The sequence below is a fragment of the Typopeltis vanoorti genome, chromosome 20, assembly GCF_054136105.1.
Source record: "Typopeltis vanoorti isolate ZY-2024b chromosome 20, IOZ_Tvanoo_1.0, whole genome shotgun sequence".
Lineage (NCBI taxonomy): Eukaryota > Metazoa > Arthropoda > Arachnida > Uropygi > Thelyphonidae > Typopeltis > Typopeltis vanoorti.
Genome location: NC_143568.1, coordinates 37,958,054 through 37,973,677, shown reverse-complemented (window position 1 = coordinate 37,973,677; position 15,624 = coordinate 37,958,054). Strand labels below are relative to the sequence as shown.

General features: G+C 37.4%; 1 protein-coding gene across 2 annotated transcripts in view; it reads right to left on the bottom strand.

Annotated features, from left to right (window-relative positions):
- The window catches only part of LOC150095380 (E3 ubiquitin-protein ligase UHRF1-like), a 253,377-nt gene extending 238,441 nt beyond the window's left edge, over window positions 1–14,936 (bottom strand). The window contains exon 1 of one of the 2 annotated variants that reach the window (XM_090410065.1): window positions 14,722–14,936. In XM_090410065.1, the coding sequence (XP_090266191.1) occupies window positions 14,722–14,874 (153 nt within the window). In that variant the 5' untranslated portion in view covers window positions 14,875–14,936. Of the gene's footprint in view, window positions 1–14,489; window positions 14,616–14,721 lie in introns of those variants that run through there. The other variant, XM_090410066.1, reaches the window with a different exon arrangement.
- Between the last annotated feature and the right edge of the window lie 688 nt (window positions 14,937–15,624).

Here is a 15,624-nt window from a genome sequence, read left to right as displayed (position 1 = left end):
GAACGGTTTCAACCTTTATTGAGGTCTCATCAATGGGAGCCAGACCCAGAGGTGGTGATACTAAGGTAAATATTAAGGTAGATTACAATCTCAGCATTTTTTTTTTCAGGATTCTATTAGAAACAGGAAAATTAAAAATGAGGTCTCATCATCTCCCACTGATGAGACCTCAATACAGGTTGAAACTGGTCTGGGTAGTGGCCCTTCCCTTAATGCATAGCATTATACATGTCCGTAAGGAGATGTGCTTTGCATTATGAGAGATACTAAGCCAAGTGATCAGAACTTACTCCACCTTTACCACAAGTTGCCCCAGTCCTGAAAATACTTCAGGCACAAACTTTGTTTGCTTCACTTGGATAAAGGATTAAACCAAATATATAAAAGGGTATATGTGGAACTACAAGGCTGGTGATTATGGGAAGTTCAGGAGACAGTTTGCAGCTGCAACATGGAATGAGAAGTTGGGTGGAAAGAATATCAATACTGCTTGGTGATATTCAAGAACTGTCTAGCAGAAGTAATGTCTAAATGTATTCCAAAGGTCAGAAGGTTAAATAAAGTAGGTGGGAAATGGATGAATGAAGACACTAAGCATGTAATATACAGAGAAAAAAAAAGGCATTATGGAGGCAACATAAGAGAAGTGGTAATAATCAATTCCATGAGGAATACAAAGAACAGGCAATGAACAGCAGTTAGCTGTTCATACTATACTTTGATTTTTTTTTTCCAAAAAAAAAAAAAAAAAAAAAAAAAAAAAATCCTAAGGAATTCTTTCAATATGTAGCCAGAAAAAAAAGAAAAAAAAAAAGAAGAAAGAATGATTATATTAGAATGGCATTGACTGGAAAAAATGGTGTAAAGACAAGTGCTGTGGAGGATATAGTTGAGATATTTAATGAGCAGTTCTCATTAAGATCTTTCATCCTTGTGAATGTGACATCAGAGAGAGTTTGAGAGCAGTGGATTTTGAGGAGGAGAGACTGACTTTGAGTGAGAAAGAGGTATATGGGGAATTAAGCAAACTTGATATTAATAAGGTTGTGAGACTTGATGATATATCACCACTGAAGGATTGCCAGGGAATTGACATCTGCTTTGACACATTTTTTCAATACGAGTCTTACACTAGGTCAAGTTCCAAGGGAGTGGATAAAAAACAAGATTTACTGCTTCATAAAGGAGTTGACAGAAGTCAAGCATCAAATTATAGGCCAATCTGTGTGTCAAGTATTGTGGTTAAAGTGTTGAAGAGTCGGGATAAAAAATTGAATTGACAACAATGGCATTATCTTTTGATGGATAGCAGGGATTTGCTAAAGGGAGGTCATGTTTTAGTAAGCTACTTATTGCGATAAGGTGAGAACAGCATTATCACATGACAAGTTGACAGTCCAACTAGAGATGGGTGGGATATCAGACTAGTGCACTGGATTGGAGATGGATTGGATTGCTAGGCTATACACAACTTGTTGTGTATGGCCTAACAATATCCCAAAAGAGGAAATTCACTAGTGTGTGCCTCAGGGATCTATTTTAGGGCTATTGCTGTTTAACCTATATATGTTTATGATATTGGGGAAGATTTAGAGATATTCAGTTGTTTGCAGATGATACAAAGTTGAGACAAACTATGAGTAGAGCAAATGTTGTGACCTTACAAGAAGACTTGAATAGACTGAGTGAATCAGCACAGGAGTGCCTTACATGCGAAATGTAAGGTTTTAAAATTTGGAAAGCAAAGATGGGATGCAGAATTTACTCTTGGTGGGGACGTATTGTTGGAAGTGAAGGAAATGAAGAGATCTTGGGGTGATGGTGGATACAGATCTAAAATTTAGAGGAGGACAAACAAATTCTAGGAATGATGGGATGCAATTCTAGCTCGCCTCCTCATGGTGCACCCTGGGTCATGCTAAAGAGCTAGAGCAATTGGCAGCCAGACCAGTTGCTCTCTCTGCAATCTCCTGACCATATCCCAATATGGTCAGGAGAAACACATGGAAATTTAAAACCTTCACAATGGTTCTTCTTCGAACCAGCTGATAAGGAATATTGGACATAATATCCAATATTCCTTATCAGCTGGATAAGGAATATTGGATATTCCTTATCCAAGATATGTCCTCTAAAATCCAGTTAAATGTTGAGGGTATTAGCATATCAAAATGTCAATGTCTTTCTAAGCTTCTACGAGAGGAAAAAAAACGTCGATCTACTTCTCATTCAAGAATCACATATCGAACCTGAAGATCAAGTTAAATCTAGAGCAATAATCCCTGGCTACAACATTCTTGGATTACTTATAGTCGTAGCTATGTAACATATAACATATGTTACATAGCAACATAACATATGTCCAAAATAGTATTGAGAATGCTGTGCTGATATCTTCTTCTACTGATGACGAAATCCATAAGATCGCTGTTAAAATAACAGACATTACGATTGTGAATGTATATAAACCACCTACAACTGTTTGGCTAAATGATGTTCTACAGACATATACTCCCATCCAAAGGTGTACTCTGGGGAATTCAATAAGTCATCATACTTCTTGGAAATACAATCGGAATGATCAAAATGATAAAATATTAGCTGAATGGGCAGATTAACACTGTCTTCACCTGGTTTTTGATGGCAAGGAAAAAGACATCTTTAAATCAAGAGCCTGGAATAAGGAATATAACCCAGATTTGACATTCGTCTCCACTGATAGTGAAAATCAGCCTCTACAGACTTTTTGACGTATTCTTCAGGTTTTTCCAAATAGCCAGTACCGTCCCATCTTTATGGAATTAGGAATCCTAAATCCAGTGATAACATCATTTCCTAGACTAAGATAGAATTTCCAAAAAAGCTGACTGGGAAAACTTCACTGAGGATCTAGATGCATGCCTTAAAAGAATTCTCCCCTACATGGTTCACTGGAGTAGTTATAGTGGTGGCATAAATACACATTCCTCGAGGCTACCGAAAAGAATAAGTGCCTGGATGGACCAATGAAAGCGAATCCCCGTATCAGGAATTCCTTGAAAGTAAGGATCCCGAGATAGGAGAAGAACTGCTCCATAGTCTCAACGCTGCTCGTAGGGAAAAGTAGATTCAAATAACTGAAAACATAGATTTCAAACACATCATCATCATCATCAAATTCCTGCCATGTACCCTCAAGGGGCGTACAGGATATCATAGTACTACATGAAAAAAAAATTACCTCATTATTAATTTCCTGTCTACAATTTTCCTCCAAATCAGTCTGTTACTTGTCAAGACTCCAACATTATCAGATCTTATATTTCTATCGTCTAAAGCACTCTGTACCGTATCAATCCACCTATATCTTGGTCTTCCTCTGGGTCGTTTTGCTGCCAACCTGGCAGAGAACACTTGTTTTGCTAATCTTTCCTCGCCCATTCTGTTTAAGTGACCATACCACCTGAGATTAGCTCTGCTAACACATTCCTGGATGCTGACAATGTCAAGTTCTTTCCTAATATCCTCGTTGTTAACATGATATTGCCATTGATGACATCTGTTCACGCCTATAATCTTTCTCAGGACTCTCATATCTGTGGTCTCTAGTCTTTGGTCAAGTGTTTTACTTCTGACCCAGCTCTCAGATCTATAAGTTAAAACAGGTTTGAACACTGTCTTGTATACAGCTAATTTAGTGTTCCGACTAATTTCTCTCTTCTTCCATATGAATTTATTCAATTGACTTCCCATCATACCAGCTTTGCTGATTCTGTTGTCTATTTCTATATTTAATTTACCATTTTCAGTAAAAATCGTGCCTAAATAGCTGAAATGTTTTACTTGTTCCACAGGTTCTCCATTCACAACACAGTTGACATTTTCAATGATTCTGCCTATTTTCATTGTCTTTGTCTTTTTATTGCTGACCTTCATACCATATCTATTACAACAGCTATTCAATTTAGTCAGAGAATCTTGCAGACTTGTAGCAGATTTATTTAGAAGTATAACATCGTCTGCATAAAGCAAAGAGCTGACATTAACATCTCCAATTTTGATATCATGTTTAATACCACTTTCCTTCATAATGTGATCCATATAGATAATGAATAACAGAGGGGATAATGTACATCCTTGTCTCACACCAGATTTAACATTAAAACATCTTCCTGTACTTCCTTCAATTCTAACTGCTGACTTACAACTCAAATAAAGACTAAATATTGCTTGATATAATGCCCCATTGACACCATATAACTGCAGCGTATTGAATAGCTTCTCTCTTGGCTCCTTGTCATATGCCTTTTCCAAATCGACAAAACTTAAATACAGATCTCTGTTATATTCCCATGCTTTCTCGACTATTTGTCGTAAAGTGAAGATCTGATCCTGACAGCCTCTATTTGGCCTGAATCCAGCTTGTTCTTCACCAAGCTTTTCTTCCACAAGTCTTCTCAACCATTTCTCAAGTATACTTGCATATATCTTACCAGGAACACTCAGTAGGGATATACCTCTCTAATTCTCACATTCAGTTTTATTTTCCTTTTTTATATGGGTACTATTAGAGCTCTACTCCAATCATCGGGAATTTGTCCCTCTGTCCAGGCTTTCTGAACTATGCAGTGCAGCCACTGTAAGACTCTTATACCACCATACTTCAGCATTTCTGGTTGAATATCATCTACTCCTGCTGCCTTTCCACATTTCAAGCCTTTGATGGCTTTTTCTACTTCAAGTATGGATATATATTCCTGACTGCATGCCTGGTCAGTGTTTTTTACCACTGTGCAGTCATCACTGCTTGTTTCATTTAGCAGTTTTTCAAAGTAATTACAAAGGATATCTTTTTCTCCCGTTTTCATGTCACCTTTATCATCTCTAATTCCTTTTACAGCACTCTTTCCTCCATTCTTAAGCTTCTTCAACAACCTCCAGAATATTCTGCCACCTTCTTGATATTTATTTTCTATATTCTATATTTTCTATATCACAAAGTCCTCTCATGACTTTTGTTTAGCTAGTTTTACACAGTGTTTAGCATTCTTGCATTTGTCTCTATATTCTCTAAGAGCACAAGCTGACTTATTTGACAGGAACTTTTGATATGCTTTCTTCTTTTCCTTCACTGCCTCTTTAACTTCCTGTATCCACCAGGGAGTTCTGATTTTTTTATCCTTACAGACAACCTCACCACATGCCTCTCTGGCAGAATCAATCAATGTTTTCTTCAGAGTTTGCCACTGAATCTCCAAAGTTTGATTCCTGTTCTCAAACTCTTTCATTTTTTCTTCAATAATCTTTCTGTATTTTAGTCTACAGTTCACATCTGAGAGCTGCTCAACTTTTATTCGCTTTAAAACTTTCTTACATGTTATTCTTTTCAATATTAAATTCAATTTTATCCTGCTCAAGACTAAATAGTGATCACTTCCAATTTCAAATCCTCTGTACACTCTGGTGTCCTGCACCAGGGAAAAAACATCACTATCAACAATAACATAGTCAATGAGACTTTTCTTATTCCTAGTCTCTTCTCTCCATGTGAATTTGTGCACATTTTTATGTTGGAACATGGTGTTAGTAATAACCAGTCCATGTCCTGAGCAGAAATCCAACAGATATTTGCCATTATTATTAGCTTTGCTCTTTTCTCCAAATTTTCCTAAAATATTTTTGTATGTCTCAATCATTTCCTACTCTGCTATTTAGATCCCCAACAAGGACCAACTTTTCCTCTTTCATTGTGTCTGTTGCTTTTTCTAAAGCCTCAAAAAACTCCTCCACTTCTACCTTAGTAGAACCTTCTGTGGGACCATAGACACAAATAAGTCTCATTGTCCAGTTCCCCATTCTCATATTTGCCCACATTACTCTACTTGAGACTGACTGCCATTCAAGAAGATTAGCCTCGTATTTTGTGTTGAATACTATGGCTACTCCTTCTTTTCCTTGATTGTCATTGCCTGAATATAACATTTTGTATTTATTGCTCAGAAAGATCTCACCAGTTTTGGTCTTTTTTGTTTCAGTCACCCCTATTATGTCGATCTGGTACTTATCTAATTCCTCAGCTAGCTCCATTTCTTTGCCATTCCGGCTTCTTACGTTGATATTGAGTGATGTTGAGTTGGGGTTTGTTTTCAGATTTGTTCCAGTAGCTGACTTTTCGCTGTTCGCCCTGGTGAAAACAACGGGGGCCTTGTTTAAACGGGCGACGCCCCAGCCGGCATGAAATTCTGTCATGTTGTACCATCATTTTTTATTTTGGTTTAACCAATAAGAATACAATTTGGTCGGCTAAATCCCAAATTGCCAGCCCATCCTCGTTCGTTCAGTATCCAAGTAGATACCCAACAGGGTGCACCACGAGAAGGTGAGGATTGGACATTAGGTCAGAAGCCCTGGTCAGTTCTCCGCATTCCGTTAAAGGCTATGTGGAGGTCTCCTCTCAGTTATACAGCTTTGACCCTTAAGCACCCCCTTGCAAACACTCTAGTAGAAAATCCTGGTCACTACTTAAAAAGCTTGGTTCAAGCCCCTCTGTACCAAAGAAATCTCCTCTTGTTGATCCAAATCAGATAGCTGCTCATATTGTTTCGCTTTCTTGAGCTCTGATTGATAAAGAACATACTAAAGAGGTAAAATGCGAACTAAAGGCTATGAAATCCAAATCTCTAAATCTCTAACTCAAAAGAATCAACAATTCTCTTTGCCATTTTCCCCATGAGGAAATATCCTCGCCGTTTCAAAATATCAAAATGGGGAAGATTCCTGGATTTGACAATATTCATAATGAATTCCTGATGCACTGTGGACCTTATGCAAGATTGTGGCTGGCTAAGTTCTTTAATGATATACTTGAAAGTGGCTGCGTTCCTAAAGAATTTAAAAGGACAAAAATCATTGCTGTGTTAAAACAGGTAAGCCAGCAAACAAAACTGAAAGCTATCGCCCCATAGTCCTTTTAAGTGCAACCTACAAATTTGTTGGGGAGACCAATATTGAATGGGATCAGTGATAAAATTTTGGAACATGTTCCAATAGAACAAGAAGGGTTCAGAAGAGATCACAGCTGCACAGATCAAGTTCTCAGCTTAACAACCTACACTGAAGCAGAATTTCAAAGATGCCTGAAAACTACTGCAGTCTTTATTGACTTAACAGCGGCTTATGATGATATTTGAAGGGAGGGACTCATATATAAATTTCTTAAGGAAATTTATATGAGGAAATTTCTTAAAATTCATGTAAAATATTGGGTGATCTTAAACAACTTACTGTGTGATAAATATTTCAGGGTAATCACCAGAGGAAGCATCAGTAAACAGAGTGCTTAACACGTTCGCTGCCACGCTACTTCGGCATGTTCTGTTCCCCTACGCCGAGCAATTTCACTTCTTCAAGGTCAGTACGATAATCTCGTTACCGCAGGTAAGCGACCTACGAGTATACTCGTAGTTGGCTTGTACAGAGCATATACGGTCTATGAGAATACACAGTTTGATGCTAGCCCCACAAGCCAAGCATTTTCACTTCTTCAAGGTCACTACAATAATCTCGTTCCCGGCGGTAAGCGTCATACGAGTATACTCGTAGCTGGCTTGTGAAGCAGGTTTACCCACTACGAGTATACTTGTAGTTGGCAGCGAACGTGTTAAGAATGGATTACCTCAGGGCTCGGTGCTTATACCACTTCTTTTTAGCCTTTACATCGCAGATATTCCTGAAACAGCCAGCAGGAAGTTTGCTTATGCAGATGATCTAGCTTTGGCGATCAGCGACAAGTCTATAAAAAGAACTAAAGAAATATTGACAAATGATCTGTCGGCTTTATGGCAGTTCTATAAAAAATGGAGATTAACACCAAATTCTGGTAAAACCAAATGTTCTTGCTTTCACCTCAACAACAGACTTGTAAATCAAAAACCAGAAATATATGCTGATGGAAAACATTAATTTAGTTTAATCTGACACCTAAATATCTTGGAATAACTCTGGATAGAACTCTGTCATATAAACAGCATATGATTAATATCGTTGCTAAAGCTCGCACCAGAAATAAAATAGTTCAGAAGCTTTGTGGTACTATATGGGGCTCAAATGTCACAACTCGGCGGTACTGCCATGGATCTAGTTTACAGTGCAGCAGAGTATGGTGCTCCTGTCTGGCTCAATAGTTACCATGTCAATAAACTAGATGTTCAACTTAACTCCACTCTGCATTTAATAACGGATTGCATTAGGAGTACACCCTTACAATGGCTCTCCACTTTAAGCCATATTGTTCCTCCGTAACCGTGACGACAGGAAGCCTTGCTTCTTGAATATAAAAGAATTTTAAATAACCAAAACCTCCAAATACATGAATTTATTCCAGATACCTTGTGTAATAGCCTAAAATCCAGAAGACCTGCCATAAAAACCATAATCTTAGCCAGAATGACAGTATGGTGAGTAGGTGGGATGTACTGTGGTCCCAAGCAGTATCACCTGAAGTTCCTAATTACATAAACATCTTTCAAAAACCATCCTGCCCAGGAATATATCGATAACGGCTAACAGGTTTCGTACAGGCCATGGTGTATGTGGAGACTTAATTTCAAAGTGGGGTAAGATACCAAATCCCCACTCCATGTGGAGCCAAGACCCAAACCATTCGCCATATAGTACAGGAATGTGAGCTGATGGCATATCCAGGTGACTTTAAGGATATCTTTGACCTATCCCCAGAGGCAGTCAACTAGATTAAAAACCTAAATGTTAAAATATGATTAATCTTCTGTCTGATGTTTGTCATAAATTTCATATTTGTATTTGCCTGAATGTAGATGTTTTATTTTTTTTTTATTTATATTATCATATATGTGTATCTTATCTATATTCATGTGGATTTTATCTTACTGTCTTTTAACCATGTGTACAAGCCATATGATAAATAAATAAATCTAGGAATGATGCAGAGGACACTGACCTGTAAGAGATTCTGGTTCCAGTGATATAAGGCTCTGATTAGGCCACATGGCCCACTGTGAAAACAGATTTGGTCATCTGGTTTTCAAAAGGATAAAGGGATGATTGTTGGAGAGAGTTCAGTGGAAATTGACTAAAATAGTTTCTGATCTCTGGAATGTTGAATATGAAAAAATTTGAGACAATGCAATTTGCAGAGTCTAGTGGATAGGCGGAAGAAAAGGTGATCTGAAGGTGAGACATACAAGTTGATAAGGGGTTGCTATAAGATTAACATTGAAGAGATTTTTCATAAAATGGTGGGAGACTGGATGGAGAACAAGAGGATATCCCTAGTAGCTATACAAGGAGGGTGTGAGCAGGGGAGTGAGAAACGGATTTTTGCATGGAGAGTTATGAATAATTGGAATGCACTGCCTGAGAGCATGGTGTCTGCAGAGAATTTCAATGTGTTTAAGGCATGGTATGATAAGATGCATGTGTGACAAAAGGAACTTCCTAGATGAGTCTGACTCCATGAGGTCTTGGGATAAAAATAATAAAACACCAAATCTATGAAAATAGAAAACTACAGCTGCATTCTCAATGGAGAACTAGAACTAAAATATTTCTGTTATTCAGGCAGTTTTTAGTGAAGGTGGCAAATAAATTTGAAACAAACAGAATAAACAAATATGGTATTATGGGGCCAGCTGAATAAATTTATATGGGATAAGAGAGAAATTTGCCAAAACACAAAAGTAACAGTATACAAGAAAGTGTTCAAAGTTATGGATCTGAGAGTTAGGATAGAAATACGGCACTTGATCAAAGATTAGAGAACACAGTTATGAGAGTGCTTAGAAAAATTAGTGGCCTAAACAGATGGCATCAATGGCAGAATCATATTAAAAACAAAGACATTAGGAACTTGACACCATTTACATTCAAGAATGTGTGAACAGGGCTAATCTAAGATGGTGTGGTGACTTAAATAGAATGAAAAAGAAAAGATTAGCAAAGGCGTCTGATGCCAAGATGGCAGGAGAAACCCAGTGAAGGATCAAGGTCTCGGTGGATTTGAAACGTTAAATATGACAATATTATGGCACCAAGAAATTATTATTTTATTAACCTCCATGACATCAACACTCATCGTGGGAGACCAACACAATCAGCAACATGTTGATTATAATGAGCTTTGAAGTTATTTACACTGCCTGCATTCATAATGCACTCAAACAATACATTACACTAACTCTCTACATAAAAAAACCTCAAATCCTTCACCACATCTTTATACATGTAGGGATCGACTCACATCATTCTTTCCATTTGACAGGAGATTAATAATAATGTAAAGTTAATCATGTAGTGCTGTCATAATAGCCTGAATATCCCTCGAAAGATTATTATTATTTCGGGCGACTCCAGGAGTCCTTAGACTCATCGAGGCAGGCCCTAAACATCACAACTATGCGATTACATTCTCACAGTATCTATCATACCTTGTCTTGAACTCGTTCACCGTCATAGAATCCACAACAGACTCTGGCAGCTTATTCCACTCATTTACCACTCTAAAAGTAAAGAACCCAGCTCTAACACCCCTGCTAACCACACTCTTGCCCAGCTTCCATAGGTGTCCCCTAGTTCTCCCACCACCAGTCCTGATCTCAAAAATATCCTCTGAATTAATCCTATAGAATCCCTTTAGCAATTTGAATGTCTCAATCATATCTCACCTCCTCCGCCTATCAACTAGTTTCTGCAACCCACAAATCTTCAACCTGTTCTCATATGGTTCATTCCATAGACCTGTTATCATCTTAGTTACTCGCCTCTGGATCCTCTCCACCTCCTCCCCATCAAGAAGGAACCGAGGTGACCAAATCTGGGCACAGTAGTCGAGATGAGGTCTTATCAAGGCTCGGTACAGAGGTACAATAACTTGTCTCTGCTCATCAAGGTATTTTTCAACAACCAAGTGAGTTGATGAGCTGATTTAGCTACTTTTGCAATGTGCCCCCTAAACTTCATCTCCCTATCCACCAACACTCCCAAGTCCCTGGCCTCATCAATCTCTTGGAGTACAGTTCCACCAATGTGGTATACTGCTGCTAATCTTTTCACCCTAAAATGCATAACCTTACATTTTGTCACATTAAATTGACATCCATTCTCCATAGCCCAGAACTCCAATCTATCTAAGCCATCCTGCAAGACTTTGACATCTGCATTCACTATTGCCCTACCCAACTTTGCATCATTAGCGAACAAATGAATTGTTCCACTTAGATCCTTCCCTATATCGTTAATGAACAGATTAAACAGCAGTGGTCCAAGAACATCCATAGAGAGAAAATGGTTTAAATGATAAAAATAATGAGGAATTATTTGTAGGAAGTGAGATCGCTAGGTTGCGCGCAGTGATACAAAATGCGTAGCGGCAATTAGAGCACCTGCAAAACTCTTTCCAGAGTGATTCGGCTAACGTAAAAAAACAGTGCAAGAATGAGAGAGTTTCTGAAATGAAAAAAAGAGTGTTGTATGGTGACTTGTTATTAAGAGGGGTGATAGATGGTAGTGTAACTAAATCGTACTTACCGGGTGCAAAATTTAAGGATGTAAGTGAGAGTATTAGAGTGCAAAAACAGAGGGTGAAAGAATTAATAATTGTGGCGGGTACGAATGAATTGAAAGGTGATAAATTTTTTATGAGAGAGGACTTGAAAGTATTGTTAAAGGTAGCGAAAGAAAAGAGTGACAGAGTTAGAATGGTCAGTCTGTTGCCGCAGTATGACAGAGAGGAGGTTAGGAGGAGGGCCATAATCGCAAATGACATTATGCGTAGGTTATGCAGACGGTGTGGTGTGGAATTCGTGGACGTGTGGAATGAGTTTGAAGGGCGAAAGGACTTATACAAGATGGATGGCCTGCATTTGAATGGACTTGGTGTGCGGACACTGGAAAGAGTGTTGCTGAATGAAGTGAAAATGGATGTGCAAAACCAGGGAAACTAGAACTACCAAGGAGGGGGGGGGATGGATATGCAGACATCAGTGAGACAGATGAGTGTAAGAATGTATATAATGTACCCGAGCCAGCACTAAGGACAAAAAATTGGAATGGATCATTTAGAATAACGCATCAATATAGGGATGGGACTAAGGGATCACTGCATTTCATGTATACTAATGCCAGGAGTATTAGGAACAAGAAGGAAGAATTTTTGGCCTTGATTGGCTCTTGGCTCTTCCTGGCCACAGGTTATTGGCATTAGTGAAACATGGCTGACGGAAGAAGATAGTGGGATAGAATGTGTAGGTTATAGTGTGTTTAGGAGGGACAGAGAGAATAAAATGGGGGGAGGGGTATTATTGATGATAGCTGATGAACTGCAGCCAAGGAGAATTGAAGTTGTATCGCAGGATAGTGAAAGGAGCTCATATTTGGTGTGAGATTGAGACTGGCAGAATAAAATATACAGTTGGGTGCTGCTATAGACCAAGTGATGGAATAGATGGTGGAGATAGTATGCATAGGGAAATTGATGAAATGAGTGGAAGGAGGGTAATTATTATGGGGGATTTCAACTATGGTAACATTGATTGGAAGGAGGAGAGGACACATGTGAGGAAGGAAAAGGATTTTATTCAATTATTAAGGGATAACTATCTGAGACAGCATGTAATTGAAAATACTAGGGGTGTGAGAGTGCTTGACCTGGTAATAGCATCTGAGAATTTGACTGTAATGAATATGACCTGGGAAGTGGCTAAAGGTGTGGAATTTTCGATTAAGACAGGGTATATATGGAATTACCATGCTGGCAAGTATGACAAGCTTAGGAGATTGCTTGGATCAGTGCCATGGCATGTACAACTGCAAGGGCTGGACGTCGATAGAGCATGGGAAGTGGTCAAGGAGCATTCACAGGAAGTAATGGCTGATTGTATACCTAGGGTGCGAATAGTAAAACAAGTAGGGGTTAAATGGATGACTAACACCATTAAGCTTGAGTTGCAAAAAAAGAAACAACTGTGGAGGGAATTTAAAGAAAGGGGTGACCTGCAGGCACACGAACAGTATAAAGTGCAGGCCAGAAAGGTAACGAGTGTGGTAAAAAAGCAAAAGCAGATTATGAAAGGAAACTAGCTTTGCAAGCAAGCAAAAGAGAATCCCAAACAGTTCTTTCAATATGCTGCAAGCAAGAAAAAACTGTACACGGCAAAATGATTTTAAGGAATGACGATGGTAAGGAGGTCACTGAATCAGTTGATATAGTGGAGTTACTGAGCGCGCACTTTGCAAAAGCATATCATCCAGGTGGTGACATTGAAAAAATGAAGGAACCATTAGTTTATACGGGAATAGTGATGAATGAAGTGGAGGTGACTAGTCTATTACAGAACCTTAATGTGAACACATCTGTGGGATTGGATGGACCAAGATATCAGGAAATTGGTGACGATGAAAAAAGTAAGCTTTTTTTAGTCTTAAATTACTTAAATTATTTCACCTCATATGAGAAAAATAAATAAATATAGACAAACGCTCGTGAAATTTCTTTTTAATAATTTTTAAACTTCCTTTCCTACAAAAACCTACTTGCCCAAAACACATTTAAAACAAGAAAACACAATAATAATAATCTATCAGCAATGGCATGGTTTTCAAACTTAGAACTGCGAGTGTTCTGTTATAAGTGTATGAACATATAACTTTGTAATTAGTGAATTTAATGAAAAACCAACTTGGAAGGGGAAAAAAAATCTAAAAATTCCAACATTACGGAATGTTTTCCTCTAGTGTAAATGGACAAAAGGTAAAATGGTAAATAAGAAAAACTGGACTAAGAAACTGCATGTACTTCACATTTGGCGAAATGTAACTGTCTTAACCATTTAAAAAATCACATTAAAATTATATAACGAAATTAGCTTAAATGAAAAAGATTGCAACATGTGACTAAATTTGAGTGTACATCTGCAGAATTTCAAAAACACTTACTTCAGCTTAAGAAACTTTTAACTTCTTTTAACTTTGCAATTTCTTAATCAAGAAAAACATTCTTTCATATAGGAAAATAAATAAAAAAGACTATTTTATTATTATTATTAAAAAAAATTCTTTTACGATTTGGAATGAAACAAAAATCAATGCATCTTTACTTCAAAATATAGTTTACAGCTAGTTTTAACAGATTACATTTTTCTCAAAATAAAAGGAAGTATCTTTAAAAATTTTAGTACAACATCAATATGATGACACTTAATTTGAAAATAATCGTCTGGAACAGTGGCGCAACAACGACAATGCTAAACACTATCCATTCGGTTTAGCAGTATACGAGGTGGTGAAAAGATCGGAGGGATACCGTGAAGTGGGGTAAGTAGTACAAGAGGATATCAGAAGGAAAAGAACAGATCCAGAAAGACGTTTGAGTGCCCATAAACTCTAAAGATCCTAATAATCGTTGTTATACAACTTCTTTTTAAAAAATAAAACTTTCTTTGCGCTGATATACAAATTAGATTAACGCATAAACTTACGAAACGTTTGCAAACATCGAACTCAACACGTGGATAGCAGAACGTGAACGTTTAGCTATCCAAAATTGGTCAACCCTAACAAAAACTTTAAATTAATACATTAAAACTGTTAAACAAGTACAGTAATTCATATCAAACAGCCAACACTGAACAAATAGTTGTGTGCAGAACATTCAAGCTCAATGAACAATTTAAAAAAGCTAAGCCTAACAAGTGGAGCAATCGAACCAACCTGTTTGCCGCGGTAAAATAGCCTCTGACGTTCCGGCGGCACATCCAATTGCTCAAGTAAACGCTCTCGTAATTCTTCTATTTTCGTCAGCTTTGATAGATTATCAACTCTTACGGAATGGCGTCCATCCATATAACGCACCTGAATCCACATTTTCAAAGAATAAATTCGAAGCACATATATTCAAAAAAAGGTAAATTCAGATTTCGTTAACTGATAACGTACACTTCTACCACTACGATCGCACGCAGCAGTTCAGTATACCAGTCCAAATGTGGCGGGAAAGAGAAGCGCGGGAAATTTTTTATGTGACCATTGGTTCATTGGTCATTGACAAATTTCGAAGATCTCATTGGTAGGACGTATCAGAATAAGTGTACCCTTTACTACTGGGTACGAAGGAGGACCAAAGGAACATGTCTTATAAAAATTTAGCTATTAATGTATAAAATCATATATCGCTACAGAGGTGTGAATATTACAATTGTGCCTCTAGTAATGTATTTCAATAAAAAATAAAGTCATTTATGTATTCCAATATCAGTGGTTCTCATTGTAGTTTAGTTCACATCAATTATAATTTGAAAAACAAACTTGATGATTCTATTCGTTTTTCGAAACATAATCAAAATTTGGTAACAAATGCATATTGCCAAGTAAGATTTTTTATCAATTACAGAAAGTAATTCAACTTACTGCAACATTGAAATTTCATAAATGAATAGCCAATTTTATGAGTGAGTTGGAAAATTTATGAACTAAGTTAGTTCATAAATTTCTCAACTCAGCTAAAAAAACTCAATATTTGAGTTAGTTCAACTAACTCAAATATTAAAGGTTATTTTTTAACTTAGCAACCAGCGGTAAATGTAAAAGAGATGTTTCCAGTATAGTGCTACTAAT